At 45.2% G+C, this 25,192-nt stretch overlaps 1 protein-coding gene across 2 annotated transcripts in view; it reads left to right on the forward strand.

Annotated features, from left to right (window-relative positions):
• Positions 1-24,418, forward strand: part of SMTNL2 (smoothelin like 2) — a 64,662-nt gene extending 40,244 nt beyond the window's left edge. Inside the window, exons 3-9 of one of the 2 annotated variants that reach the window (XM_075013557.1) lie at positions 373-615; positions 1,498-1,560; positions 5,563-5,638; positions 8,516-8,686; positions 10,176-10,293; positions 12,253-12,404; positions 22,719-24,418. In XM_075013557.1, the coding sequence (XP_074869658.1) occupies positions 373-615; positions 1,498-1,560; positions 5,563-5,638; positions 8,516-8,686; positions 10,176-10,293; positions 12,253-12,404; positions 22,719-22,845 (950 nt within the window). In that variant the 3' untranslated portion in view covers positions 22,846-24,418. Of the gene's footprint in view, positions 1-372; positions 616-1,497; positions 1,561-5,562; positions 5,639-8,512; positions 8,687-10,175; positions 10,294-12,252; positions 12,405-22,718 lie in introns of both variants that reach the window. The other variant, XM_075013556.1, reaches the window with a different exon arrangement.
• The last annotated feature ends 774 nt before the right edge of the window (positions 24,419-25,192 follow it).

Raw genomic sequence — 25,192 nt, forward strand, 5'->3', positions numbered from 1 at the left:
CAGAGAACGAAACTGAGGCATAGTTAATTTAAGTGAACCAAAGAATAACAAAGGAGTCCTGCCTCCTAACACCCAGCAATATATACCAGATAGTAGCACTAAATGGAAACATAGTGGACTAGTCATCTGAAAGAAGTTTATCTTGTTAAGAATTTTAAAGACCAGAATGTGATCATTTACTATTCATTTATGTTGGTGTCTGTGCAATCTAATACAAGTGACATAATCTGTTAGGGACAAAGTTGATTGTTATTCCAGTGCTTCCTAAAAGAAAATTAAATAGAGCCATTGTGCATGGAAATTGTTTTTGATTTTTAAAAGATAGATGTCAGTAAAAATGTTTCTCTCTTCTTCTTTCCTTGAATACCTTAGGTCAGGTCAGAGTCTCACAGGAAGTAACCTCTTCCCTTCAGATGTCAAACTCATCCCCTGAGGCCCATGCCCCGCCAGTAACCTTGCGGATGCCCCACCTTCCTGTTACTGCAATAACAAGAGTATCAGAAAAGTTTTCTGGAGAAACCTCCACCTTACCAGGAACTAGTAATGCCTCCAGTGGCCTAACAGGGCAAAGCAGGAGCCAGAACGAGGCTGTGATGAAAAGTTCCAACCAATCAGGTAAAAGAAATTTCTAGACATGAAAATAATTTTATTCCTGCTCACACTATTCAGTGGTCTTCTTTTCTCAACTGCAATCCAAGTAAAGGTCGGTGGCTGTGATGTTTATAGTCTGGTTTATACACACACTGCAGAGTTTACATACACATTGCTGTAATTTGGGGTAAAAAAGGACCCGATCCAAAGCCCAATGAAAATCAGTGAAAGTCTTTCCATTGACTACAGAAGTCTTGGGATTAGGCTCATAATGAGGAAGGTTTTGTTGTTCCTGTTTTACAGATGAGGAAACTCAGGTACAGAGAGATCAAGTGATCTGCCTAAGATTTCAAAGAGACATGAGCAGTGTGGCCCAGAATAAAACGAAGGACTCCTGACTAGATTGGGTTGGAAAATAAGAGTGAGAGGTGGGGAAGGGGGGCATATGGACCTGAATCTCTTATTGCACTAGTCTGATAGGCTATGACTACACAGTGCCCTAACTTTGAAATAGGCTATTTTGGCATTTGGCGCTATCTATGTCTGTTTTGAGGCATCCCTGTCTCCTCATGCGATGAGGTGTACAGGGATGCCAGAACAGCGCACCCATTATCTCGAAAACTGTTTTGAGATAACAGGCACATTGCATAGACATGGGCAGCTAGTTTGGCACACCACCATATCCTGACATAGCACCCGCCCGCTAGACGTAGCCATATTGATCACTGAATTCATTGCAGTCACTTACTCCTGCTTTGTGAAAGGAAAGTCGGGCCCCATTGACAACAAGAAAAACTGGGCCTATTTAAATAATAATAATAATTAAAAAAGTCCCTCCTTTCTACCTTCCCTTGTATTAAAACAAAGAAAAAAGTACAATCCTACCTTGTCTTTTTTGCTTTTCAGTGACTGCTGTGAAGAGCTGGAATTCAAGTTCTGTGAGGACAATGGGCACATCCATAGCTGCAGGTGAGTGTTACTTTCCCCAGCCTTCAGCCTGGAGGGCATAACCAACACACCCATTATTATGTTAATTCGTAAAGGGTCGCCAATGCTGCAGTGTTTGGGAGCTCAGATCTGGTCCCAGGTCTACAAGCAGGATTTGCCTATCTGCTAATTGTGAATTGGATGCTTGGTTCTGTTCATCAGCCTGCAGTAATGCTAAGGCATGTGTAGATGTCTAGCTTAGCCCCACTGACATCCAGGGGAACCTTTCTATTGCCTGATGTGAGTCAATAAAATCAATTCTTAGCAGGGGGCAATTGTCTGGTCAAATTCAGGGTATGTCTACCCAGCATAAGCTGTTCCCAGGCTGGCCTCTCCATGGTAGCTTGAATCCAGCTACTGCAGGTGGTAGCAGCAATGAAGATAGTGCCATGTCGGCTGCAGAGCTGTCTAGCCTGCGATATATAACCAGGTTCCACGCCAGTCTTCAACTACATGTTGCACTTCTGAAAACTGTCACTCTCTGATCTGCCAACAGACCACAGATGCTCCTGGACTGGAGATCCTGGGATCTGAAGAGCAGGGGGGGCCAGTCAGGACCAGGGAGAAGCACGGGGCAGAGCCCCATGGCAGACCCTGGGAGCATAGGGCTAGAGACCCCCAGCAGCAGCTGGGTGAGCAGCCCACCCAGGCTGCCTACTGGGAAGCAGTGGCAAGGAACCTCCCCTGGTCCAGCAAATTCTCTTCTTCAGGACCAGTCAGGTTCAGTGCTCCTTGTAAACTGCATGCTTGAGCAGCTGCCCAGCAAAGATTCAGGCACCACCCAGCTGATTAGCAGAGCGCCCACAGCCGCCAGCATGTGTTTCTATTGGTGGTGCACATCCCCATATGTTTTGGTGCATATAACAAAATTTATTCTGCCCATGGATTAAAAAAAAATTAGAGGGAACCCTGGTGATTTCCCGATGATGCTGGACCAGAGAGGTCTAACCTGTACCTGCATTGTTGAAGATAATTATGCTTTCTTTACTGCTGTTCATCTGTTCTGGCTGGATTCAAGAGAGCTCCAGCTGGCTAACTTGTGCACACCCTTTGCTGTATAAGCATGTCCTTGGAGGAGTTTGCCACTGGAGGCTGGTTTTACAAACTCTTCAGGGCTATGTCCACACTAGCCCAAGACTCAGACATGGCCATGCAAATAGCCATTTCAAAGTTTACTAATGAAGCACTGAAATACATATTCAGCGCCTCATTAGAATGCTGCCAGCCGTGGCACTGCGAAATTGACACGGCTCGCCGCTGCATGGCTCGTCCAGATGGGGCTCCTTTTCAAAAGGACCCCGCCAACTTCAAAATCCCCTTATTCCTAACAGCAGATAGGAATAAGGGGATTTCGAAGTTGCTGGGGTCCTTCTGAAAAGGAGCCCTGTCTGGACTAGCATCGCGGCGGTGAGCCGCGTCAGTTTCGAACTGCCGCACCCGCCGGCATTCTCATGAGGCGCTGAATATGTATGTCAGTGCTTCAGTGGTAAACTTCAAAATGGACATTTGTGTGGCCATTTTGAAGTTTTGAGCTAGTGTAGACACGGCCCAGATGACCAACCCAGAGCAAAGAAAAGCCTATAATTTATTGTGGATTTTCCAGCTTGCTCCTTGTCTGTGGACAATCCATAAACACTTCATAAATCACATGCTGAGAAGGAAATTTATTCTCACCTTCCAATGGCTTGTGTAGCACTGAGGCCATGGTGTTACCAGCTCTGACTGGGTTTGTGCTCCTTCCTGTATATTGGGGCAAACGTGATTTTCAGGAGGCGAGAATGACCAGATGTCTCAGCTGTGGTAAACATGGAAGGAGCAAGCGCTGTATGAAGCTGCAGTCACGTGGCTGATGGGAAAAGATTTTAATATGCATGGTCTTGACATGAAGGCAGATGAAACTTGGGTACATATCATGAAGGCTGCTAAAGAGGGCTACGTTGGTAGAGCAACCACGCCACATACGAGCCTGTTGCAACGCACTGGCTGTGCGACTGATACCACTGTGCATTGCAGGAGCCTTAGGGATGAGAGGCATGGCTTGGAAACTTTTCTGTTCAACATCTCTCCCCTTCTTCAATGCAGAAATGTGCAGAAGGACAAAATGCCCCCAACTTTTAATTCACGTCTAAGCAAATGACTGGGGCTTTGTCCCTGTCACCAAGGCTATGGTTACGCTATGGCAATCGGTCGACAAAAGTCACTGTTGGAAGAGATTTCCCCACAAAACTTCTGTCGACAGAGTGCGGTCACACACAAAAGCCAATCGGAAGAGCGCTCTGTTCTGTTGACAGAGTGGCCAAACTCCCCCGCTGCTCCCTCAACAAAACAGGCACCGGAAGCACAGCAGAGAGGGCTGCCCATTGTCCTGGCCATCATGTCTGTCGAGAGAGAAGGCCCCCTCAGAGCATCCACACAACTGTTTTGTCAACAGAACCTAGCAACAAGAGACACTCTCCCTCATCTGGGAGAGGCAGAAGGTTGTCGGTGGAAGTGCCAACTTTTGTCGACATAGTGTCAACAAAATGCATGTTGTGTATGGATGTTCCACTGGTTTTGTCGACAAAACTGGGGTTTTGTTGGCAAAACTTGCTAGTGTAGCTGTAGCCCAAGTAATTACTCTCTGCAGACAGCAATGCTATTTGTCAGCTCAAGGAGAGGCAGAAACAACACAGCCTAGGATACGCATTCCAGGCCTAGCACAAGGGCTCTCCCACAGGCTCAAGGTACCAAGTCAGGCTCCAGATCAGCTCTGGGCAGAAGAGCACAGGAAAACTTTCCCCTTCCAAGGCTAGGAACTAACACATCTTTTGGCTGAAGAGAATCTCCAACCATGACCTGCTCCTGTGATGCCACCAGGAGGACATAACCACTGTCATCATGAGAAGACACTGGAGATGGATAGGGCATGTGATGAGAAGGGAGGCAGATGCCATTGTAAAGACAGCACTTCACTGGATGCCTGAAAGACGATGGAAACATAGAAGGCCTAGGACAACATGATGGCATACAGTTGAGGCAGACACAAAGACAATGAATTACAACTGAGACACACTGAAGAAAATGGCCAAAGACAGACAGAAGTGGAGGACCTTCATTGCTGCCCTACACACCAGTGGGCATAACAGGCTTTACCCAACTAGCTAACTATTCCGATCGTCAAAGTGAAGTTAAGTTTCCACTTGAAAACCTGGGGCCTTAATGCCCTTTCCTTCACAGTGCTAGTGAGTCAGTCTATGAGATCAGTGGCGCTACATACATGTGAAACTGATGAGCAAAGAGAACCAGCCCTTTTGAGCGTTAATGCAGAAAGACCCTGTGCTTCATTCCCAAGCACAAGTATGGAACAGGGTGGACCCTGTGCTGAGCCTCCAGATAGCATGACACTGAAGATACTGCCCAGGAAGAGGTCAGGGCAAAGCTGGCTAAAGGCCACTTTTGCATCCCGCTGAACTTGGATTGCTTTAGGGGCTGAAAGAGTCCACACTGGAACTAAACTAGCCTGGATGGTGATTGCTTTAAATTATATCACCCTCCCTGGTGCTGCTTATAGCTTGACTGAATAACCAGAGCTGTCAGTGATACTTTTCTGTGATACCTGTGCCTCCCACCTTGACACGTCCTGGCTCCATCTCCAGTATGTCCTCTGCTCTGAGGCCTGGGGGAGGGCTGGTATAGGCCTGTCTGTCTAGTCCCAACACAATGTCTGCACCATGGAAATTGTCCCATGGCCCCTCGTGAGCTGTATACTGCCCTTTTGTGTGACTGTAGTAGCGTCTAGTGCCCAGGACAGTGGGAAGAATCTCTCCCCAGGAGATTATTAGCTCATACTGGCAGAGGTCTTTTTTAGAGAAATCTGCAACTTTTCATTGCTGTGAGTAAGAATAAATGTGCAGCCACATCAGGAAACAGATTAAAAGCATGTGGGGGAAGGAGAGAAAATTCTTCCAGCATTGATGCATCTTGTTTTTCTTGCTGTTTATACAGAGAAAAGCACTTCCGTCACAAAGTGTATGTCAGCCACGAGCTACGGATCGACTAGTGGAACCAAAGCTAGTGAAAGGTAGGACTTTTCCTTGACTGAGGGAGACTTTTTCTGTGTGTGGTCAGTAGATCCTGAATGCCTTCTGTTGACTCATCCTGGCAGCCAGACCAGGTGGGTTCTAGGGGCTGCTACCCAAGCCCACAAAAGGGTTTGAGTGTCTCTGAAGCAGAAGACACTAGGGACTGGAACAGAGGGAGACCCTGCAGGTTTCCTAAGCAATAATCAAGCCCACAATGATGCTTCAGCAGAGATTTGTTTGTCACCCAAGTTAACAATAAAGGCAAACCCCAGAAATAGGTTACTGTGTCAGGAGCAAGTTAGGAGTTGCAAATGGTTTATTCACCTTCATCACAGGCTAAGAGAAGGATAGCCTTGTGGGTCAGGCACTGGATGTGGACTTGGTTCTGTTGTTAGCTCCACTACAGTCTCCCTTTCGGACCTTGGAGGAATCCCTTAATCTTTTAGTACTTCAGTACATTGGGAATAACAATACTTTCCTAAGTCCCAGACAGTGTTCCCTCAATTTTTTTTCCATCGATGAGCAGAATAAATTTTGTTATATGCACCAAGTCAAAAGTGGGTGTGCACCACCTATAGAAACACTTGCTGCCCCATGTGGGTGACTGTGCTTGGTCAGCTTACCAGGAACACTGATCATATCAGTGCTGGAAAGTTAAGTCCATTTACTTTGTGTGCAATGCTCAGATATATGGCTCCCAATACGGTACTAAGTACTGAAATAGTTTGATAATGCCTTCACCAAGCCTGTTCCCCGAGCCAGAGCAGGACTGTTCCCTGCAGTCTATTTTACTGTGCTTTAGCAAGGCTAGTGACCTGCGTGTCCGTGCATAGAGTGTCCCACAGTCATGCAGATCTCGCTGTCAGAACACACCAAGTTCAGAACCTTGCTATTCATTGCCACATTGCTAACTCTGTTCTAATTCCAGTGTGAGCAAGCACACATAGGATGAAAAAAGATTGAGTTACCCTTTAATAGCCATGCCTGGGCCTCTGAAAGCTCCTTTTAAAGCACTCAGCTGTCTAAAAGTTATTATTTTGGGTCTATTTTTGGCACTTGAACGCATGACCCCTATCAAACATCCTTAGTTTGACAAGCCTGCAGTTTCTCTTACAGCTTTAAGTTTCCACACTCCTTGCAGCATACACTGTGATTTTTTGCCTTCCCTCCCCAGGCTGACCACCACGCCTTTGTGATTAATTGAAAAATCACCCTTGGTTAGAGTAGGATTACACAGCATCTCAGTTACTGCAGCAGGCAAAACCTCATCAAGAAAAAGGGGAGCACAGACACTCTGAAATTCTTAAACTGGGCTTGCATCTGCCCTGAAAATGTCCTGTCCAGGGTCGTGAATGTCTTATGAACTAAATAGGTTAAGATGCTATAACAGCTCCTTGCTGGTTAGGTCATAGAAGGACGATACATGGGACTTGGAGTCAGTAGATCTGGCTTTAATTCACAGCTCTCCTGTGTCTAATGTAGACCTTGAGCTGTTAGTGCCTTGCTTTGTTCCTCAGTTTCCCTCAGTTGGAAAAGGTGGTCTCTCACCTTCATTCACATACGTACTACAGGTTGAACCTCTCTAGTCTGGCAACCTCGAGACTTAAGTGGTGCTAAACAAACCATGGAAGGTCAATACTACCTACTACATTGCCAACACTCCTACTGCATACTGGGCTCTGAGAAGACATTTAGGGGTGTATTAGAGCTAAATAATAGCACAGAAGTCTGAGAGTCAGGACTGGCTATAAACAAACTTTATGGGACTTTACCAGTAAACTTGGCCACACCCATGATAAGCAACTAACTAAAATCATTCTGGATTATGGATGTTGCCAGATGAGAAAGTGCCAGACTAGAGAAGTTCAACCTGTATGTGGCTTCAGTCATTAATGTTTGTCAAGTACTTTGGGAACCTCAGTTAGAAATGGAAAGTGATATATAATCCAATTGGCCTGCTAGTGTAACTCAGCCTGGGTTTGTTAGAGGCAGTGGAGCTGTGCTGATTCACAGGAGCCAAGGGTTGGATTTGGTATGAATGACTTAGTAGCCAAAACACCATTTTAAGAGTGTGACTTATGCCCTTAGATGCCTAAATCTCAATGGCAACTGAATATTCAGACTTTACAAGCCTAATGCTTAGATTTTTAAATGGATTTAGGAGTTCTCTGCTCAGAATTGCAATACTTGACTTAGATGGCTAAGTCCCACTTTCAAAAGTGATTTAAACCTAGATATTTATTTACACACTTAACTCCACTGATAACAATGGGAGTTAGGCATCTAAATATCCTTTGAGACCTGGCCTTTTGCCATTCACATCTATTGCCAGTGTTCCCTCTATTTTTCTGTCCATGTGCAGAATAAATTTTGTTATGTGCACCAAGGCATGTGCATGTTCGGTTGACTGCGCTGCTTTTCTACTCAGCTGGGTGGCACCTGACTCTCTCCTGGGCAGCTGCCCAAGCACTCAGCTTACAGGGAACACAGCCTATTGCCTGTCAGTGAGATTTAGGTTCCTGAACAGTGTTCCCTGTAAGCTGAGCACTTGGGCAGCCACCCAGCAGTGATTCAGCTGCCACCCAGCTGATTAGCAGAGCACCCACAGCTGGCAACCTGTGGTTCTCCTCATGGTGCACATAACAAAATGTATTCCATATATGGATGGAACAAATTAGAGGGAAGATTGTTCCTAAATACCCAAGTTACTTTTGAAAATGAGACTCAGGCTGCTGAGTTATTCACATGCCTTTGAAAATGTTTATTCCATGTGTTTAGGTTGCTGAAGTTTAGGTGTCATTAATCTCAATGCTTTATGTGGTAGTCAGTGTTCCAGTAGTTTATCTTAGATTGTTTTTGGTCTTATCTTTCAGCAGCACCTCTGACAGTTATTATGATGTGTCACCCAAATCACGCTCTCCCCCTCCGACAGCACATCGTCAAGTGGAAAGGAGGCGAGAACTGGTGCGGTCTCAGACATTGCCACGCACTTCGGGAACGCAGGCCAGAAAAGCTCTCTTTGAGAAATTTGAGCAGGATAGTGGAAAGTATGTCACCTCTTAGTCTCTGCTGCATCCTTTGGCATCCAAATAGGGTCTCAGAAATGGGAACATACTCTGCTAACTGCTTGTAGTGGAGGGATTGGCAAATCTGGAAATTTGAGCATAGTAAATCTGGGGCCTGATTCAGCTCCACTTGAAGTCAATGGGAAAATGTCCAGTGGGTACTGACTCAAGCCTTTGGTGAGCACCTTCTATTGAGAATGACGATCTAGCAATACCAGGATGTCAATCCAAAAAAAGAACAGAAGGCAGGAAATTCAGAGCTCTACCGGTTGTGTGTTCACTCTGCTGGCTCACCTGGTGTTGTTAAGGGAGTATTATAAAATCCTCCCTCTGGATGGCTCATGAAAGGAGATGGATGTCATAGTTTTATATTGTCTCAGAGGCATAGTTGTGTCAGTCTGTAACTTTAAAAACAACAAGCAGTCTTGTGGCATCTTAGGGACTAACAAATTGATTAGGTCATGAGCTTTTGTGCGTAAACCCACTTCATCAGATGAACAGTCTCAGAGGGGTAGCCTTGTTAGTTACCTAATAAATAAATGTGTTAGTCTTTAAGGTGATACAGGACTGCTGGTTTTTCATCAGATGAGTTGGGGTATAAATTACAGAATCCAGGGTATATATAGCAGCAAAAGAAGATACCTGTCAATTGTAGGACCAGTGTTAAACAAGCTAATTAATAGTCTCAGAGGGGTAGTCATGTTAGTCTGTAGCATCACAAAAACAAGCAGTCCTGTAGCACCTGAAAGACTAACAATTTTTTATTAGGTAATGAGCTTTCATGGGTCAGAGCCAATTCGTAGCATGGGATGTGGAAATGCAAATATCAAAGGTGAGGAAATTGCCTTTGTTGTGAGTTAACCATTTAAGACCTTTATTCAGGCCTAATTTGAGAGTGCTGAACTTGTAAATGAACTCCAGTTCAGAAGTGTCCCTCTGTAACTGGGCGATAAAATTCTTATGTAGAAGAATAGCTACTTTTGAATATCCAGGGAGGTTAAAATCTACCTGTGCACCATCATTCCTGCTGTCTGATTTGTGTCCATTTATCCTTTGGTCCAGAGAATGTCCGGTTTGGCCAGTAGGCCTAGGAGAGGGGCATTGCTGAATTTGTTAGTCTCTAAGGTGCCCCAGGCCTGGTTTTTGTTTTTTATAGTCTTACATTGTTATTGAGAACCAACAGTGTGTATTGTGCTTTAGAGAACATTGTCCTTACCTTATAATGTCTATACTGGAAAGAGAAGCTAGAGGAGAAATCCTGACACTTTTGAAGTTAATAAGATTTTCCCTTTAGCATTATTAAGGCCACGATCTCACTCTACACATGCCTCACGTAGCACATTGGCAAGGGATGGCAAAAGAAATGTTGTATTTATGGGTTTTTGCTGTCTGTTGGGGCATGCACCGGATGTGAAGGTGTTATGTTAATTGACAAGAAAAGACTAATCCTTTCTCCCTTTCCTGCTTGCAGAGGAAAAGGAGAGTCCAAAGCAAAGCTGAAGAGGTCACAGAGTTTTGGAGTTGCTAGTGCAAGCAGCATTAAGCAGATTCTACTGGACTGGTGTCGCTCCAAAACCATAGGGTACAAGGTGAGAAGACTTCATTGCATTCAGTGTGCTCCATTTTAGTGCTTTACAGGAACTTCTACTATTTCTAGAGGAATTATACTCAAAAATGGTATAATTCATGAGTGTTCCACCACTCATGAATCTAAACTACGTTAGACAATGATTTATATTTATTACTGGACTCCAAAGCCCCAGCAAGAAAGTGTGTGTGAATTACACGTCATGCTTAGTTTATTAAAAGTCAGTAACATATTCACACCATTGAAGTTAATGACGAAGGGCTATATTGTCTAAAATATTTAGACACCCAGCTTGTCATAGGAGGTAGGTGCAGAAATACTTTTAAAAATATGGCCCTCAGGTCTAAACTGTGTGTGTTTCACAATTAATCTTTTTCCTAATTGCAAAATATGCCCCTTTTATTTCATATGTAGATCAGGTTGGTGATTACTTCATAGTAGGGTTACCTGCAGACTAGGGATGTTAATGGATAACTGGTTAACCAGTAAGCCTCATATTATAAACAGAGGAGGCTTATTGGTTAACTGGTATGGGTTGGAGCAGCCCCCAGGGTAGCCTGGTAATGCCATGGATGGAACAGGGGAGCTCTCACAACCGGGCTGGAGCAGGAGAAGGAGGGAGAGCCCACAACCCATCTGCACCAGGGGAAGGAGGGAGAGCATCCAGCCAGTTGAGATGGAGCAGCTCCTGGCTGCCCCTTTCTCCTGCTATCCATTTAATTGGTTAACTAATTAAACAGGATTTTTTACATCCCTACTAGGCACCAAGATAACTTTGTTATGCAGTAGACCAGACTACTCTATACTGGAATTAGAGATGTTCAACCACAGTAAATGCTTGAAGTTACATTCTCTGAGTTTCAGCCTGTTCATATCTATGGGATTGCTCTGGTGTCACTGAAGAGAATCTGGCCTGTCTGAGGTTCTGTTAATGTGACATAGCATTAAACTGCATTGCCTAATGCAACTGCAGGAAGGGATAAGGACAATCTCCCAGACCTCTTACGAACAAAAGAATGCCCATTCCACAGTTCCATTCTGAGAAAATGAAGTCTGTCTGTCTGATATTAGTTTGTTAGGAAGGAAGCAAAAAAACCCAATTCTATATTGTTAACGTGGGTGTAAATCGAGAGTGCTGCACCTGCAAAAGGGCCAGCTTCTGTAGTGACCTACCCTGTGTCCGCTCCCAGTAGGCCAAAGGCTCCCCTCCCTTACCTCCAGACAACCCCCTGGAGGTTAACGTGGCTGGCCAGAGTAAAATCAGCACTAATTTGACCCTAAATATGTAACAAGCAAGTACTGGTTAGTCTTTATACAACACCATACTAAGCACTGCAAAGCAAGATGTCATCCTCTGGTCAGCAAGCACTTCAAAGGGCTAAGTAATGCTCTCAGTTTAGAGCAAACAAAGGGCTTGTCTATACTATGGGGAAGATAGAACCTGAATGGGTCGATCTTCTGGAGTTCGATTTGGTGTGTCGGGTAGAGATGTGTGAAATTGAACTCTCTGGGGTTGACCCATGTACTCCTCCCTTCCTCTTTGTGGACGGCCAGATAAGTCGACTGCAGATAAGTTGATTATAGCTATGCAATTGCCATAGCTAGAACAGTGTATCTGCAATCAACTTGCCTGCCTAGTACAGACCAAGCCAAAGACGGAAGCTGATTCAGTGCCCATTGAAGTTCATGGCAGTCTTTCCATTATATTTAAATGGGCTCTGGATCAGGCCCCTAAAATACACATCTGCTCTGCACCTGCTCTAACTCTCACAAAGGGGCTGAGGATGTCAATTCTTCTCTTAGCCCAAAGAACACTATGTGTATACAGACAAGAAAAAGTACTACTGACTACTGGGCATGTTCCCTTTCAGTAAGACAACCAAAATACAGCCGCTGAGCAAAGAGAGGTGCAGTTACCAGCTCTGTATAAGGCCATAAATCTCTCTTTGCCTTCTGACAGCACCTTGATCTCCAGAACTTCTCCTCGAGCTGGAGTGATGGGATGGCATTCTGTGCCCTTGTGCATTCTTTCTTCCCCGAAGCCTTTGATTATAATGCGCTTGACCCAGCTAACCGCAAGCAGAACTTTGAGCTGGCTTTCACCATGGCTGAGTGAGTATCTCATTAGATCTCTGTGAAGTGCATCCAGATAGTCTCACAAGACTGAGGCAACACAGCTTAATCATTTCTCTCCCATACCCTGCATCACAAGGTCACACTTCTTGTGCCAGAAAAGGGTAATGAAACTGTACAAGACAAAACCTCACAAAGCAAGAGGCGCAGGAATCAAAAAAGATGCATTTTTAGCAGATGGCTGGTAAGTTATAGGTTGTTGCAAGGAAACTTCAGGGCTCCATGGCTTAGTCTGTCCTGGGATTCATGCACACAGAGTCTTGCCTGCCCACTCCAGTTCTCCACATCAACCAGATTAGTTCCACAGTATTTTAGCTATAGCTATTACATACACAAGGGACTTAGGAGCATTAGTACCATTTGGAAAAAATATTCCCTCTTCAACACTCATAATAGCACCAGAATACAAGTTGAATACCTCTATTCTGGAACACCCTTGTCTGGCAACATCTGTAATCTGGCATGATTTTAGTTAGCTGGATGACCACTTACCATGACTGTGGCCAAGTTTCCCTCAGTCCCATAAAGTTTGTTTACACCCCCAGTCCTACCTCTTAGTGTTCTGTGCTGTTATATAGCTGTAATTTACCTCAAAATGTCATCTATGAGTCCAATGAGCTGTGGAAGTGGTGGTTATTTGCTAGACAAGATTGACCTCCTGTGATTCTGAAAATTCTCTAATTCCGCACGAGTCAGGTACTGAGGGTGCTGGATTAGAGGTACAACCTGTATCTACAAAGCACTTATCACTGCAGTTTCTAATAGCTGGGTTATGTTTCCACAGCTATGGCAGTCTTGCCACTGACATTGGTGGGAGACAGGACTGGGTCTTCAGCATGTGGGACATGCATGCATATGAAGTTCTCACGTGCTTGATTTAGGTCTGGAAATTCATGGTTTTCACTTCAACACTTTCATGTGCTTTAACTCGATCTTCCTATTGCACATCAGAGAACTTTCATTCAGTATCTTAAGTCAACAAGGGCTGTTGTCTAACTGTATATTGTTTGCCCTAGTCCTTTGAGCAAAAAACATTAAAATAGCTTTCATAAATTCTGCTGACAATCATTATTGCATGTTCCTGACTGGTGGCTTTACTAAATCCATGTCAATACTTATCTGGAAAGCTCTTAAACTTTATAAATTTTATTAATTGAGATTTGGAAAAAATGGGAATGTACTTAAGAGGGATTAATAGTAACCATGACAAAGTAAACAGATCAGACCCTATGACTAATAATGGTTGACAGCCTATTGGATTTCAATGTAGCAGAGAACAGAATACATGCACTTTCCTTGAGACAGCTGAAGAGTGGGTTGTACAAGGTGACTTACATACAGCGGATGATACAAGCAGACTGAATTTAAGAAGTCATTACTCCAGTGTTAGAAAATTGGATTACTTTAAAAAATTACTCTCAGCCTGATTCATCTTAATTTTCTTCATTAACTGGTCCTACTACTGGCAGGTATCATCTTTTTTTCTCTCCCATTCCCCTCTACTACGTAAACCCTGGATTCTGTATTTCCACTCCAAATCCCATCTGATGAAGTGGCTTTTACCCATGAAAGCTCATGACCTAATAAATTTGTTAGTCTCTAAAGTGCCACAGGACTGCTTGTTATTTCTCAACCAGATCCTGTAAATTGGGAGATGCCATTGATTTGAGTAAATTGGCCTAGCTCTACTTAATTTAATTGTTATATGGATTTGCAGCAGCACAGGATCTACCCTCCAACTTTAATTTACAAGGTCAAGGAAATCAAACTTTGCCTTTGAATTGAAACCAAAACAACAATCCTAAGAGTTGTGATACCACAGTGCCTCATCAGTCCAACTCAAATTAACAGCACTTTAGTTTGGCAGATAGAAGAACTGCCATTTGGCCCTCCCCTGCAAGGGAACGCGAGCGGCTGTTGCAAGGACACTTGCAGTGAGAGATTATTCCACCCCACACGCCACTCCTGAGAGAGCCTGTCATGACAAAGTATATGCAGTTGTAAAAGGATGTTAATCAGTCAAACAAACACAAAATTAAGTGGTAGAACATGCAAAACATGCATAAGCCAAGAGGCTGCATGGGAGTGGTCTCTGAGCAGATAGTGAGTAAAGTGGAATTCAGTACCAAAGTCCGTTCACCAGTCCTCTGATGCATGTTTACAGCATGTACAGAACCAGTATGCTGCTGGCATATATCCCAGCTAGAGTCTACATCAGGGATTCCCAACCTGTGAGATGGGACCCAAACGTGGGTCGGGATTAGATTTTTTAAGGGTGGCCAGCTGGGCTCTTAAGGAGTCATTCGCAGCACTTGATTCCTCCTTAGCTCCTGGTACCTGAACCTGCCGTGCTGACATAGAACTCAGTTTAATTGGTTTAACAGCTGGCAGGAGGGATCCTGCCCCGAAACCAACTAAACTGAGTTCCATTTAAGCCTGCAGGGGAGGGAACTGCCCTGCTGTAAGTGGGGGGGAGTAGGAGGGCTGGGTGGAGCTGGGCAGAGAAAGAGGCAGCCCAATGAAGGAGCCATTTGGCCCTCCCCTGCAAGGGAACACCAGTGGCTGTTGCAAGGTCAGCAGCAGCATCTTGGACTTCCCTGTGAAGTAGGTGCGGGGGCCGGGGTGGCTAAGCCAGGGTTAAGCCTGTGGATGGGGGTGAGAGCTGGTCAGGGCTCTGCACCCCAGCCAGCTCTCATTGCACTGCTGCAGGGTTTCCCTTCCCTCTCCCTGGGATCCTGGGGCTGGCGCTGCCGGCCAGATCTAAGCACCCCAGCTGGTTTCAAGCCGCAGGACTAGAGGGCTTCCTCCCAACCCCAGCCGGGGATCCTGTGGCTGGCAATGCTGGCCAAGGCTCAGAGGCCCAGCCAGCTTCAGGCTGTGAGGGTGGGGGGTTCCCCCCAGCCACAGTCATACAGCTTCAAGTTGCAGGGGTCCCCCCAACCCCAGCTGGCACTGCCAGACAAGTCTTCATGCCCCAGCCAGCTCCCAGCTGCAGGACTGCCAGGGTCCCTCCCCTCCCTCATTTTTTGGAAACCTTATGCAGGACAGGCAGCCCTGGCTGGGGATCCCAGTGGTAGGGCTGCCTGTCCTGCATACGTTTTCCAAAAATCTGACAACCCTAGAGGGGTTTAAGCCTGGGGTGGTGGGGGGCTGTGCTTTTCACTGGGGAGATACTCCCACTCTGGTTTTGAATTGCTTTGGGTCACAAGGTCTTCCTGAATGGTCAAAATAGGTTCCCATCTCAATAAGGTTGGAAACCGCTATTCTATGTACTTCTGTTTCTGCATGGATAGATGTTGGGAATTGAATTTCTCCTGACTTTTGGAGGACTAAGGATCATATAGTCAGACCCTCCAGTCTTCTTGTTTTGCAATATCTTTCTTGTTTGTTTAGAGCAACACTTATTTTGCTTTGTGAAATGCTGTTGGGCGGGGGGAAGTTGTGTGTCTACACTCTCATCATAAATGAAAGCAATCAAAAATGTCAGCCTATGACTCTCTTTTTAACACACATTGGTCTAAGGGTCTGTCTCTGCTAGGGAGAGATTTGCAGCAGGGTAGTTAAACAGGTGCCAGTGCAACTCAGAGGGTTTGAAACTGGAGGAAGCTGCAGCAGGGCTTGTCTACACAATGCATCAGTGGGGTGTGAACTGTAGCACACCCCAGCAAACTGCATGCCAGCTGGCCCACCTAGACCCTGCTAACCTATGCGGTTCCTTGCTGAACATTAAACGTTGTGTTCCAAACTGAGCACTATGGAACTTTCAGTGCACACCAGTCACACAGATCTGCTACGCTACAGCTGCACAACAGCCTAAACTCAAAATAGGCTACACTAGCCATGTCAAACTCTGGCGCAACCAATTTTTTTGTGGCCTGCAACTAGAGGTTAATAAAACATCTAAGTGCAGCCCATGCAGTCACGCATCTTTCTCTGGCATGCATGAGTGGCAGGGGAGCAAGTGGGGTACGACAGACGACAAACACCAATCCTGGCTCCTCGGGCTGTCTGTGGGGCTTTAACATGCATACGGCAGACGCAGACAGCCTGAGGAGCCAGGACTGGTGTTTGTCCCACCCCCGACACTTCTGTGTGCCAGAGAAGGATGGTGAGAGGGTCAGTGAAACTCACATGGACTCAGGTGGAGAGGGGTGCCTGCCTGGGCCAGCTGCAGGTAGGGAGCTGAGTGGGGCAGAGGTGCGTGTGGCAGAGTAATATGCGGAGGGGTTGTGGGGGGGTGCAGTGCAAATCTCATTGGGCTTGGGGCTAGTGCTTTGCGGGGCAGTGCCTCCAGGGACCTGAGGGTAGTGCACGGAGGTGGGGGCAATGCAAGCCTCAAGGGGCCTGAGGGGGTGGTGCATGGGGACTGCACTGTAATGGGGAGCAGTGCAAGCCTCAGGGGGCCAGGGGATGGTGCAATGGGTGCTGCACTGCACTGGGGGGGGGGGAATACAAGCCCCAAAGTGTCCGAAAGTGGGGGCAGAACACAGTGCGACGGGGGACTGCAGTGTAAACCCTAGAATGACTGAGAAGGAAGTGCAGAGAAATTGGTGGGGGGGAGTGCAGTGTAAATTGGAACGGAGAAGTAGAAGAGGGGGAGGGGAGTGCAGTGTTTCTCCTTGGTGGAACTGAAAGGAAATCTCCTTTCCGGACACTGGACAATAGCCACAGAAGCTGTGATGTCCTGACACGGTATCTCTCCCTATCACCCCTTCCCCTACCAGGGACCACCCAGTCCCACTCAGTGCCCTTTTCTTCTCTCCCAGCTTCCTTTATGCAGGAAGAAAAGTTGGATTGTGATGTTTTCTATGGCCCACTGAAAGGGGTTGGGAAAGGAGAATCCCTAACCTCCATATGGGGAGAGAGGTTGCTCTTGGGGCAGGAGAGGGGTTTCACTGTGTTGTACCCACCCTGTATAAATGTGAGAGGGAAATACATAAAATCAGCCAAAGTATCATTCAAACCTGGTCACAATGAATGACAAAGCAAACCCTATACAGTGGAAACGTTCTGACTTAAGTACACCCTTAGTGACATAACACCAGGGAGCTGCTGTGATCAGTTTCTCTCAGCCCTCATCTTCATGCTCTCTGCACAGCTCCATTCCCCTCGGATACTGATTCTTTAAGTTAACTCTTGCTGTTGTTCCTTCCCACCACAAATGTCAAAGCCCATTCATTCACTTCTCATGTTGGTAACTTACGACTTTTCTGTGTGGTAGGCTAGCCTCATTTTTAGAGATGATGAAACTGACAGCACAGAGAGCACAGAACTTGCCATAGAACACAGGCATCCTGACACCTGGCTTTGCATGTTCACTACAAAACCATCTGTCCCATCTTTCTTTGAGATATTTGGCTGTTCTCCCTGGTCTGCTTTTATCATCAGTGTTTTCTACCTCTTTCCACCCTCACTGTTAGGTGTGTTGTTTCTCAAATTTTATGAATATTAATAAAATTATAAAACAATAAAATTCATATTATGTATTAAATTCTCAATTAAAATTATTGTATTTTATTCAAACAAGACCTGAAAATATTATGAAACAATCTATAATAAATAATAGAAATAAAATAGAAATACATTTTCTTTGGTGGCCCTGAAAGCTATCAGTTTTCATTTGTGTGGCCCCCAGTAGGCTTTGAATTTGACATGCCTGAGCTACACAAATTATGTATCCTATTTTGAATGTAGTTCGAAATAAGCTATTTTGGCATTTGGTGCTGCCTAAACAGTGCCAAATGTCGAAATAAAGCACTATTTTGAGGGATCCCTTACTCCTCCTGCAATGAGGACTACAGAGATGCCAAAACAAAGCAACTGTTATTTTAGAAAAATATTTCAAAGTAACAGGTGTATATCAAAGACATGGAGTAGTTATTCTGGGATACAGAGGTATCTCGAAATAGCTCTGCCATGTAGACATAGCCATAATGTGTAACACACTAAAATTACATCCACAGATGTGGGCTACATAACATTGTGTAGACTAGACCCAAATATTTCATCTGTGCAGTATATTTACAATACTGGTGGTTCTGATGTAGTCTGTGTTAGGGTACAAATACACAAGGATTAAAACCCCATGGCTAGCCAGCATCAGCTGATTTGAGCTCAGGGGGCTTAGGTTAAGGGGCTGTAAAACTGCTGTGTAAAAGTTCAGGCTCCAGCTGGAGCTCAGGCTCTGGGATCCTGCAAAGACAGAGTGTCCCTGAGGTCTACATAGCCATTTATAGCACTGCAGCCTAAGACCAAGTCAGCAGCCCCAGGCTCGCTGCAGCCATGCCCCCCTCCCTATCTTTTCCTCTCTGTGCAGCCATACCCTAAGTCTCTTAATTAGTGCTTGAAAGATTTTTAGTATGATTTTTTGCCATAGACAGCAGCAAGAAAAGCAAAACTACCCAGAAATGCTGTCTGGTGGACTTTTGATTACAGAGCACAGAACTCTCCCAGCGTCACACGGAGTATGGGTTCACTTGCTATTAAAGGCAGAGCTGATTTAATTGCTTCCCAGTTGCAAAGATCAGCAGATACCTCCCTCCAGACTCTTGCAGATGTTTCTTCTACTGCAGACCAGTGGGAACTTCAGATGATGTTTCCTTTCTTTTTCTTCACAAGAGTAAACATCAGGAAAAAAGTTTTGGCATTGTCAGAACTGTCTAGACCAAATCCAGGCTAATGAAGAAGCAGATGCCTAATGGAGACTATAGTATTAGTAATATTCTTGTTAAAGCCCTAGTATACTCTAGCTTCATAAAGGACCAGATGTCTGAAACTGTGCTATAAAAAGCTAATCTTTCCATTAGGCCATAAGTCAACATGTAGTGGGAGCATGCCAAGTTAAAAATCAAGAATCAGACAGCAGTCAAAGCAAATCACAAGGAAAGCTGTGAAGTGCTACAGCTTATGGAAAGTAATTTTAACAGTTTTAAACATGCCGTTAAATTCCATTCTGCTGTTTTTCTGCACAGAGAAACAGTTACTGGTCTTTAGGGGTTTGACATTCTACTGAAGCTTACTTAGGTAATTGCTGCAATTTAAGTGTGTCCTCTGAGTGGGATGATTTTATAAGCATTTCATTTAAACCAGCCTCATGGTGTTACTTAACAGTGCTCTTTGTGAAATGGGTTCTATATTCTGTGTTGGTAGAGAAAGGAAGCAATAACATCCTTTCTAGCTTTTTATGCGAAAGGAATGGGTGACTCTTACTGAGTTTCGCCACCAGCCATCATAACAAAGAAACTGGCATTTACAGCACCGTTAGAATGGGAATATGGAAAATAACTTTTACACCCCACAAAAAAATCCTACACTGACTAATACCCTATTTAGATGAGACTTGCATGTCCCCTGGAAAGATCAAGAGGATGGAATAAATTATTTTTCTGGAGTGAGATTTTTGCAAGTCTCCTCCTATTGATATCCATGACAGTCAACTTCAGTGGGAGCCAGAAAAAGCCTATTGGGCTGGTCAGCCATCAATTAATTCACAAATAGGAGAGTGACATGAAGATGTCCTACTTGTTATCAAGTGACCAGCAAGATTGCTGTGCATTTCTGAAAAATCTCAGTCCTGTTTGTTGGGCACTTTGGCAAAACAATACCAAATAGCTGCATTGTTCTGTGTGTTTGGCACACCTGATCAGAGAATGAGACCAGACAGCTCTTGCCCAATTCATAACAGAGGAAAACTTTACAGCTATTTGAAAGTTTTGCTAATTGCAGAAGGAAGTAAATTTTAAGCTGCTTGACGCAAAATAAACATGACTCATGCTCGTTTGCTGGGCTGTTGAACTCCAGTAACAATAAGAACGCTCCATGGGGTAGACAGTCAAGTTCAACATGCTTTTTCCAAATAATCACAGGATGCAGCAATGCATGGCTACAGATGCCTACAAACTTTTGATGTAGCTTCAAACAGTAACACTGATGTGCAGTAAGGCCCCTTTCACAGTGAAGTTTTTCAAATCAAAACTTCACCAGAACTAGAATCCCCATTTACCACCACACAAGGCTTTCACCATAAAGGAAGTATTTGAGTTTGCTGTAAGCGAGTTCAGTCATAGATAGTCTTCTCTACTCCTGCTGCTAATTACCTATCATGTGAGTTAGCCTAATGATGTTTAGCTGATTGCTTTCTGACATGTGCTCTAATAGCATGCACTACCTCCCACATGCCTCTCTCCTGGCTTGAGGTGGTTCTGCACAGCCCTGGTTTACTTTGCCCCTTTTCTCGGGGCTCCATAATGTGCTCTACTAAGGTTTCCTTATGGTTACCACCACCCCAGCTTAGGACTGGTTCAATAATATTTACAGTTCAAAACAAAGTGCTTAGATAAAGTTCATCACCACCACCCAAAAGGTCAGACTCTGCTTTAGCATGCCCAGCCAGACCTGGGGCTCTTCTTCTGTCCCAGTTTGCTCTTCACTGAGCAGCCGCTCTCAGCCCTTCATAGCTGGAATTCAGTCTTTGCACTCATTAGCCTCCCCCACTTGTTCCTTAGGGGCTCTTGTGCTCTGTAACCTCTACAGCAGCCTCAGTAGCTTAAGTTGAGAGATCAGTGGGTAAATCAAACTTCCCCTATTATTGCCTGCCCCTTTTAAAGGCCCATGTGCCTTCTCTTAAGCCCAGTTGGGCAGCAGGTAATAAGTCCCAGGTGCACTAAACCCATCCCTCCTGTTCTCCCTAAAGGACCAGTTATCCTGTGACCTAAATCCAGTCTTTTTCGTATCCAACATGGTGTACAGAAATAAGCACGGGCTAGACCAGAAGAGACCCTGAAAATTCAGTGGTTACCTATTAGATAAGAGCTGCCTGTGGAAATGCCAGCTTTCCCCTGGCTGTTGTTGACTCTGACTTTGGTGCTTTCATTTGTAGCGGAGAAAGACCGGTATCATTTCCATCCACAGCTCTGGGGCTCTACTGGACAAACCTCTGACTGTAGAGCCCTTCAAACTGGCAAATCTGCATGAATAGCCACGGCTCATGTTTATAGATATGCAGGTGGATACAAATGGTGTATCTACACAGGGCTCTACGTGCCCACTGTGCATCATTCCCCAGATCTTCTGTAACCCCCTGGGCCTGGACAGATGTCTCATCTTCTGCCTGATACTTGCCTGAGTTAGCCCTTGATCCTGAGGACCATCCAGGACTGCTTTCTTGGTCACTCCCAGGCCATCCCTACCCAGATGCAAAACATGCAGCCGTGCAGGGCAACATGAAAGTTGGGGCACCAAACTGCCTCAGATTTCACAGTGCCTGATGCAGCTGCACACTGCCTATGGCTCCACCAACCTAATTTGGTCCCGTTCCCACAGACTTAATGTTGGAGCTCCAGTAGCCCTTAGTGACTGCCGAGGCGCTCTACCGTCACTACAGTCCCAGTCCCACTCACCAACCAGTATACGCAGGACCGGCGGAATCCTGGAGCAGGGGGCAGCTGCAGAGCAGGCAGCTGGAGAGAAATTATGTTTTCCCCTTTAAAGCATTGTGCCTCTCTGGCTGGATGCCTGGCTGCTCTTCTGGCCTGCACCCCACTCCTGCCTCTGCTCCAGCTTCGCCAATTCTACTTGACCAGGCCCTGTTGCAATAAATGGTGTCTGGTCTGAGAAAAATGAAAACCCCTTTCCCAGAGCTTTAAAGCCCTCCCTTCCCACCCCGCCCTCTGCTGAGTGGCTACAGGGGAAGGGCCTCAGAGAAGTGCCAGTGCTGGACTGCAGAAGGCAGCAACACTAGTAGGGACAGCCCTGGTCACTCCCATTTAAAACAAACATTCGGGCCTTCCTCATGACGTTGTTTGCCATTTCACTTACTTCTGTCGTCCTCTGCAAGCCTCCTTACTGGCTGGCAGAACAGCTTCTGGGTTCCCCTCTGGAAAACTGCCTTTCTTGTGGAAGTGGGAGAAGAGGATTTGCAAGCCTGAGGGACTCTGCTTGCTCAGGCCCAGGGAGAGGCAGGTATGCATCCAGCAGAGGATTAGGCACTTGATCTAAAGTCCACCAAAATTAATGGAAAAAAAAATACCACTGAGCATTGTCAGACCCTAGGAAGGGAGGCGGGTGGAACGGGAATATTCCCTGGTTACAGAAAATGGCAGCCTTCAAGCAATGCATGAGAATGACCATTTCAGTGTTAACTACAAGGTTATATAAGTTTCTTTGAGAATGAATTCCACTCTTTGAGACAAGCCCAGGTGATTCTGAAATCAGAGTAGCAAAATGATACTGGACGTACATCAGGGTGCACTGGCAATAACCATGTGTGATGGCTTTGTTTTGGTGTTACTGCAGGAAATTGGCTCACTGCGACCGCCTAATAGAAGTGGATGACATGATGGTGATGGGACGCAAGCCAGATCCCATGTGTGTTTTCACCTACGTGCAGTCGCTATACAATCATCTGCGTCGTTTTGAATAAACCCACAGGGAAGCTTGTCTACAACCCCATGCTGGGACAATGCTGGTGTTTTCTCAATGAAAGGAGAACGGTGTTTTGAGAATAGAGCGCGGCCATTATTGTTCACTCTGAAGCTTATTACTGTCCCTGTGCTTGCATTCAGATGTGTCACTGTTTACACTGCTGTCAAGCAGAGCCTCAAGATGTTGATCACAGCAGTGATAGGAAAAGCATAAGGAGAGGCAGAAATCATCATTCTGGTGCTAGTAATAAGTTGTTTTAAATACAGTTGCGTCAAAAGATTGAAGAAAGCTAAATTGTATGTCTCCTATTTGGCATGGGACATGAGGCTGTGTTACAAGCACCTATGCTTCAAAGTCACTCTCTTACAATGCTTTCTGCCACTCAGAATAATATCGACATGTTTTCTATCTCTCTAGCCAGCCTAACACACAAGAAACAGAAGACAGCTTATGCCATGACTTTACAAAGGAAGGCAGCCTCTGCTCTGGTGAATACAAATTATTTGACTTCCACCATTTCAGTATCACTGCCCTCAGGCAAATATATGTGTGTAGTATGTTTGTGTGCTTGCAACATATCTTCTTGGGGAAGAGGTTCTTACAAATCAGTGGCCCATATGGGGACTGAAATCACAGCACCAAAGCACAGGCCTTTGCCACTTAATCTAATGAAACTGCTCTTCACTTGCCACAGTAGAGGGCTCTTATTTTTTCTCTGCATCAGCCACTATAGGCAAGAGCCACAGCCCACTTAGTATCTGAGCTCAAGTCTCCATTTGGACTATTACTGTATAACAGACTCCACCCAAGTGTGCTGGTGGCGGTGTGTGTGTGTGTATGTGTGTCACAAACCTAAAATCTTTTGCTTAAGTGGTTGGTTGGTTGGTTGAAGCTGTGCTGCAGGTCCTAGCTTAAGTCCGTGCTCAGGAGGCATGGAAAGAATGGAGTTGTTACTTATATGCAGTAGGTATTTGTAGATTTAGTGCTTATGCACTGGCAAAAATTTCAGGAATCCCATATAACAGGAATAGCATGGGCAACAGCAGAGGAAGCTACCTGAGACTGTGCCTCAGCCCTAGCCCTAGGAGACAGTAAATCTGAGATGAGAGAAAATAGTGCAATCCCAATGCTATCCTTGGCCTCTCTGCTCAGAGGCCTGTTAAGGTGTCACTAAGTGTAAATGATCTGGGAGTTTTAGAACACCTTAAACTATTTCTGATATCAGTTAAACTAGAATAAATCCAGAATAACCCCATTTACTTCAGTGACTTTATTCCAAATTCACACCTGTGGAAAGAAGATCAGATTCTAAACGCTGGCTTCTGTTCACTAGATAAGCAGCTTTGGTTTAGCAATGAATGTGAAAAGAAGTCCTCCTCCCTCAAACAACTAGCGAAGTAACAACTGCTAGGCAAGCAGATTGGTCTTGATAAAGAATGGGTTGCGTGGTTTTTTTTTAAATTTTTTTTTAAACCTGCAACTGTTTGTGGTCTTCACAGATATTTATAAAAGTGACTTTGGTTCTGTATTGATGACCATTTATAATAAAATATATGTCAAACTCCTTTTGATTCAGTGCTTCTGGCTGAGTGGAGGATAGAGCTGGAATGAGATGCCCAGGAAGTTTTTCCAAAACTGAAATACATTTAGAGTATAAAGGAAAAACAGCAGACTAGAGCCCACTGTGATCTCAGTCACAGGGCTATAAATCCAGAGCACTGTCAGTGCTCAGAACAAGATGTGACTGAAGCTGCTGGGTCTTACTGCAGTACAAAGGATAATATTTGGTAGGCTACAAGTATTTGCATGGTAGGACCTATCATAGCTTCTCTCTGTAGAAGTGCTGTGCTCTCTACCCAGACTGCTCCATCGACACTGAGATTACCCATTGCCTAAGAATAGTAGCCTAGGACTCAGAACTGAGCTCCTTGCTCTGCTACTGACATCCTGTGTGACCGGGCCAAGTCACTTGGTCTCCGCAAGTCTCAGTTTCTCATCTGTACTACAGGGAAAATAGCATGGTCCTACTGCACAGGAGTGTTTTGAGGATAAATTCAGTAACACATGCTCACACGATGTTGATGGGAGCCATACATGAACCTAAGCTGGACACAGCTCACATTCTGTCCCACAGATCATCCTGCTTATCCTGAGTTCAGTTCTAGAACAACTACTCCCTGCACTGCCCACGCCCGCTACAAAATCCTGGCAACACAGGAACATGCAAATGCTAGTGGAAACTATAGCTTGTAAGCATGTGAAGCTCAGATCTTCAGCTGAGGTAAATGACCCTGGCACTCTTGAAGTCAATAGAACTACCGTCTAGGTTAACTCTTGTCATTGCA

Source organism: Carettochelys insculpta, chromosome 19 (genome assembly GCF_033958435.1).
Source record: "Carettochelys insculpta isolate YL-2023 chromosome 19, ASM3395843v1, whole genome shotgun sequence".
In the NCBI taxonomy this organism is placed as follows: Eukaryota; Metazoa; Chordata; order Testudines; family Carettochelyidae; genus Carettochelys; species Carettochelys insculpta.